General features: G+C 68.2%; 1 protein-coding gene across 1 annotated transcript in view; it reads left to right on the plus strand.

The window, feature by feature from the left end:
- Crocc2 (ciliary rootlet coiled-coil, rootletin family member 2) overlaps nt 1-5,594 on the plus strand; it is a 43,021-nt gene extending 37,427 nt beyond the window's left edge. The window contains exons 20-21 of the mRNA XM_042689085.1: nt 1,590-1,703; nt 5,319-5,594. Of these exons, the coding sequence (XP_042545019.1) occupies nt 1,590-1,703; nt 5,319-5,594 (390 nt within the window). The remainder of the gene's footprint in view (nt 1-1,589; nt 1,704-5,318) is intronic.
- The last annotated feature ends 406 nt before the right edge of the window (nt 5,595-6,000 follow it).

A 6,000-nucleotide genomic window follows, 5' to 3' on the forward strand; every position in this document is an offset into this window, starting at 1 on the left:
GGGGACCATCTTCCCCTCGACTCTTCCTGCTCCGCAGCCTGTGGGGGCCAGCGGCCCTGTGGCTGCCAGATTTCTTGCCCTCCAGGAAGGGCGGATTCCTGAAGAGCTCGGAGCGCAGGGAGAACAAAGCAAGCCCAGGCTCCTGGAGGCGGAGGGCCCGGGAGGAAGCATGGGTGCTTTGAAGGCCATTCAAGGCAGAGCCTCCACGCGACCCCTCCCGCTCCTCGGGGAGTTGTGGTCAGTGTCCTTACATTCCTCTGCCGTGCCACGGCGCATGCTCACGCTAACCTCCTGAAGCCAGCCCAGCCGCCCCGCAGTGACAGGCTCAGCCCCACATCCAGCTGAGGCGGTGGCCCGATCTCCAGGATACCCACACTTCTGACCAACGGGACGACAGTATGCAAGTGCACTAGAATGAAGCCCAAAACTCAAGAAAGTTCCACGCTGACTGCTGCCGTTTTGCTTATTGTCTTGTTTTTGAAGTACTAGGGTTTGAACTCGGGCCCTGCACTTGCTGGACAGGTGCTCTGCTACATGAGCCAGGCCCCCAGCCCTTTGGGGCGTTACTTAGCTCTTTTTCAGACAGGCTGTGGTGCTTTTCGTCCAGGGCTGACCTGGACCATGTGCTCCATCCTCTGCCTTCTGTGTAGCTGGGATTGCAGGTGTGAGTCCCGCATCTGGCCGTGAGGTAAACGGCCCGGCAGGACCCTGCCTTGTGCTGCAGCACACACTCGGCCCGAGGGCCTTGGATGGGCACTGATGCGGTCCTCCACCCTCCACAGCCCTGCTCAGGAGCAGCGTTCCACCCTGGGGCTGGAGCAAAGCTCAGCCTCTCTCCGCCGGCCGAGTGTCGGCTCATGTCACCCGCAAGGCAGGCGTGTGGGAGAATTACCTCCATCCCAGCTCCTTGTGGTGCATTGTAGGACTGCCTGAAGACATGGGGCTGGGGGCATAAAGCCCAGATCTGCCCTGGAAAGCGCCGGACAGGGACCCTGCAGACGGGCCTGGGGGGTGGACGCAATGGGGGGGTGGACGCGATGGGGGGGCAGCAGGACGGGCCTGGGGGGGTGGACATGATGGGGGGGAGGCAGTGGGACAGACGGGGACCCTGCGGACAAGCCTGGGGGGTGGACGCGATGGGGGACAGAGGGACGGGCCTGGGGGGTGGACGCGATGGGGGACAGAGGGACGGGCCTGGGGGGTGGACACAATGGGGGGTGGACGCAATGGGGGACAGAGGGACGGGCCTGGGGGGTGGACGCGATGGGGGGTGGATGCAATGGGGGACAGAGGGACGGGCCTGGGGGTGGACACAATGGGGGGTGGACGCGATGGGGGGACAGAGGGACGGGCCTGGGGGGTGGACGCGATGGGGGTCAGCGGGACGGACCTGGGGGGTGGACGTGATGGGGGTCAGCAGGACGGGCCTGGGGGGTGGACGCGATGGGGGCAGTGGGGAGAGAGCAGGTGTTTTGGGCGAAGGCCTCCCGGCAGCGCAGTGTGGGACGGGTGCGCCGTGGTCACCCAGCCCTGGGGAAGGAGGGCTCGCCCCTCCCCTGGGACCCGCTCTCACGCCCCCACCTGTGCAGGCGCTGTCCGTGAAGGAGGCGGAGAGGACGGAGCTGAGCGGCGAGCTCTCTGGAGCTGTGCGGACCCTGGAGAGGGTGCGGCAGGAGGCCCGGAGCCAGCAGGCACAAGCTGAGGTGAGACGGACCCAGCTGCCGTGCGGCCCGCGGGAGCCCGGACCCAGGGCACCCTTCCCGCCCAGTCCCAGCAGCCTGGCCCCGCCCCGCGCCTTCCTGAGCCTCAGTTTCCCTGGCATCTTCAGGTCTTTGGTAAAGGAGACGGTTCTCTGGATGGCTGGGGAAACCGAGACTGCATTCAGGCCCCTTTCCACAGCAGCCCTGGGTCTTAGGGCTCCCTGCCCTGGAAGCTGTCCACGGCCGGGGGGAAGGGCCAGCCCAGGTCACCTGCCAGCCAGCAGGCCAACTGCTGGGCCACAGAGTGTGGGCCTGTCTGTCTGTCTGTCTGTGTGCCGTGCTGAGGGTGGCAGAGCCCTGCAGGTGACATGCACGAGGCGTGGGAGCCACTGGACGGTCCATCCAGGGGGGAGCTGGCACGGCCCTCTGCAAAGCCTCCGCTCCTGCTGTCTGCACTGGGCAGGGGTGGTGGGCAGGGGGAGGCAGGTGGCCTGGGGAGGCTCTGACCATGGGGTCGGCCCCAGAGTGGTGAGCAGGGCAAGAGCGATGGGGGCCTCACCCTCACCCACCAGCCGGGAAGACCTCACCCCTACTCAGAGCCCCGGGGCCGAGCAGGGCGGGCCTCACCCCTACTCAGAGCCCCGGGGCCGAGCAGGGCGGGCCTCACCCCTACTCAGAGCCCCGGGGCCGAGCAGGGCGGGCCTCACCCCTACTCAGAGCCCCGGGGCCGAGCAGGGCGGGCCTCACCCCTACTCAGAGCCCCGGGGCCGAGCAGGGCGGGCCTCACCCCTACTCAGAGCCCCGGGGCCGAGCAGGGCGGGCCTCACCCCTACTCAGAGCCCCGGGGCCGAGCAGGGCGGGCCTCACCCCTACTCAGAGCCCCGGGGCCGAGCAGGGCGGGCCTCACCCCTACTCAGAGCCCCGGGGCCGAGCAGGGCGGGCCTCACCCCTACTCAGAGCCCCGGGGCCGAGCAGGGTGGGCCTCACCCCTACTCAGAGCCCCGGGGCTGAGCAGGGTGGGCCTCAGGCTCACCAGCTCTGCAGATCTCACCAGAAAGCGCCCATGCTCCCAGCCTCACTCCCCCCCACATACACACCAGTTTCTGCCCCACGCACAGGCCTGGAAGGCTCCTCTGGCCGGGAGGGCTGTGACCTCGGCCCAAGGCTGTACTTCCTCTCCAGCTGTGGGCAGAAAACCAGGAAAGCCTCCTGACTCTCGGGGAGCTGCAGCTGCCAGCCCAGAGCCTCTGCAGGAGCACTGCTTACAGAGCCTTTTCTTGTGCTGGCCAAGCCGCCCCCTTGGGCTGGGACCAGGCCTGCCAACAGGGCTCCCTGAGGGGCTCATTAAGGGTTCTTTTGCCACCTCAGCTCAGAAAATAGAACTTAAAACCCACAGAGAGGGGGAAGTACAGCCAGAAACACCAGCTGTGGGTGACGGGGAGTGGAGCCAGGGACACACAGGGGGCCTCCGGGCCTGAGTCACCACCACCTCCCACAGCTGGTCCCCTGGGTCCACCCCAGGGCTGCAGCCTCACGGAGCCACGACCTTGCCGCCAAGATGACTTGTGCCGGCCCAGAGCGACAGTGGGGACCAGGGGCCAAAGCAGCACCTCCACGGCTCCTTTGCCCAGAGCGGGAGTCAAAGCTGATGGGAGTGGCCTTGAACCGATGGAAGTGGGCTTGGCCTGATGAGCGACCATGGGCAGTAGCCTGCAGTAGACAGGGTTGGGGACATGTCTCCACAGGATGCCCAGGGCTCCTGCAACACCAGTCCAGCTCCATACCTGTGCCTGCACCGCCCTCGGCTCCTGAGCTGCACAGGCCCACGGGCTCACAGCCCACAGGCCACAGGCCCACAGGCCACAGGCCACAGGCCACAAGCCCACGTGCTTAAAGCCCACAGGCCACAGGCTCACAGGCCCACAGGCCATAAGCCCACAGCCCGCAGCCCACAGGCCACAGGCCACCAGCCAGCAGCCCACAGGCCACAGGCCCACAAGCCCACAGGCCTACAGCCCGCAGCCCACAGCCCACAGGCCCATAGGCCACAGGCCACAGGCCCACAGCCCACAGGCCTACAGCCCACAGGCCCACAGGCCACAGGCTCAGAGTCCCATAGCCCATAGGCCTACAGCCCACAGGCCACAGCCCACAAGCCCACCGGCCCACAGGTCACAGCCCACAGGCCACAGCCCACAAACCCACAGCCCACAGGCCCACAGGTCACAGCCCACAGGCCACAGCCACAAGCCCACAAGCCCACAGGCCACAGGCCACAGCCCACAGGCTCACAGCCCACAGCCCACAGGCTCACAACCCACAGGCCACAGCCCACAGGCCACAGGCCCACAGGCTCACAGGCTCACAGGCCCACAGACCTACAGCCCACAGGCCACAAGCCACAAGCCCACAGGCCCACAGGCCACAAGCTCACAGCCCACAGGCCACAGGCTCACAGGCCACAGGCCCACAGGCCACAAGCCACAAGCCCACAGGCCCACAGCCCACAGGCTCACAGCCCACAGGCCACAGGCTCACAGGCCCACAGGCCACAGGCCCACTGCCCACAGGCTCACAGCCCACAGGCCCACAGGCCACAGCCCACAGGCCACAGGCCCACAGCGCACAGGCCACAGCCCACAGGCCACAGCCCACAGGCCCACAGGCCCACAGGCCCACAGGCCCACAGGCCAGTAGTCAGGTGGGAAAGCCTCCCTGACTCAAACTCTGCCACTGCGGCCGGTTCAGTCCCCTCAGAAGGCTGGTCAGCCTCAGCAGAATGCGTCCAGGCTGAGCAGCTTGGCATCTTGTCTGTGCATAAGGAGGCGTTTCAAACCCTGCCCTCAGCCAAGTGGACCTGAGGACCCTTCCTTTGGGTACCTGCTGGTCAGCAGTGGCCAGCAGTGATCAGCAGTGGCCAGCGGTGATCAGCAATGATCAGCAATGATCAGCAGTGGCCAGCAGTGATCAGCAGTGGCCAGCAGTGACCAGCTGTGGTCAACAGTGGTCAGAAGTGGTCAGCAGGGAGAGCAGACGTGGGCTGCTGAGTCTGGTGTGCCAGCAGAGCTGTCAGCCGGGGCAGCGGCTGACCGGCCCGCAGAGGTCTGCACGTGTTCACAGTTGGCAGGAACAGACGTCCCCTAATTCCACCTGCCCACTGGATGGTTCCAGACACCAGTGGCCGGGGTCAGGGGACCAGCAGCAGCCAGCTCTCCCACACCCCCGCTGCAGCGCTGTACCCCACACCGGTGGCTGGGGCATCTCTTACAGGAGGGGCACCTCCTCCCCCTGTGCCCAGCGAGGCCTGAGCGGGGAGCACGCCTGGTGAGGACAGAGGCCCGGCCTCACTCCCGCTGCCCGGCTGGGGACACCGAGGTCCAGGGCCATTGTGGCTGGCCTGTGCACGTTGCTGACCCTCCTTCCTCCCAGCGGGGCGGGCAGGAACGCCTTGGGCCAGGCGGGTGGCAGTTTGCCCCATCCCCCGGAAGGCGTAAAGTGGGGAGGGGGTCCCCGCCCCTGACACAGGAGTGCCCTGTGCACTCCTTTCCTGGGGTCAGCGTGAGAGCCCTGCCTGGGCCCTGACCACCTCCCCAGTGACCCTGGCCCCTGCCTCCCCAGGCCACGGTGGGCGCCATGGCAGAGGAGCTGAGCGCCCTGCAGGCCCAGTTGGAGGCGGCCAGCTCCACCCACCAGAGAGAGGCTGCCGCCCTGAGCCAGAGGCTCAGGGAGATGGAGGCCATGAGGAGCCAGGCATGCAGAGAGGTAGGGGGCTGGCCTCCAGAGGAGGCGTGGAGGGCCGGTGTGGAGGACCGGAGTGGGGGGGCCAGTGTGGGAGCCGGTGTGGGGGGCCGAGGGCCGGCCGGTGTGAAGGGCCGGTGTGGGGGGCCAGTGTAGGGGGCGGGTGTGGGGGGCCGGCATGGGGGGCCGGTGTGGGGGCCGGTGTGGGGGGCCGGCATGGGGGGCCGGTGTGGGGGCCGGTGTGGGGGGCCAGTGTAGGGGGCCGGTGTGGGGGGCCGGCATGGGGGGCCGGTGTGGGGGGCTGGTGTGGGGGGCCAGTGTAGGGGGCCAGTGTGGGGGCCGGTGTGGGGGGCCGGTGTGGGGGGGCGGTGTGGGGGGCCGGTGTGGGGGGCTGGCATGGGGGGCCAGTGTAGGGGGCGGGTGTGGGGGGCCGGTGTGGGGGGGCGGTGTGGGGGGCCGGTGTGGGGGGCTGAGGGCCAGTGTGGGAAGCCGGTGTGGGGGCCGGTGTGGGGGGCCGGTGTGGGGGGCTGGTGTGGGGGGTCGAGGGCCGGTGTGGGGGGCC

This window comes from Dipodomys spectabilis, unplaced genomic scaffold (genome assembly GCF_019054845.1).
Source record: "Dipodomys spectabilis isolate Male_0828 unplaced genomic scaffold, ASM1905484v1 ptg000124l, whole genome shotgun sequence".
Classification (NCBI taxonomy): domain Eukaryota; kingdom Metazoa; phylum Chordata; class Mammalia; order Rodentia; family Heteromyidae; genus Dipodomys; species Dipodomys spectabilis.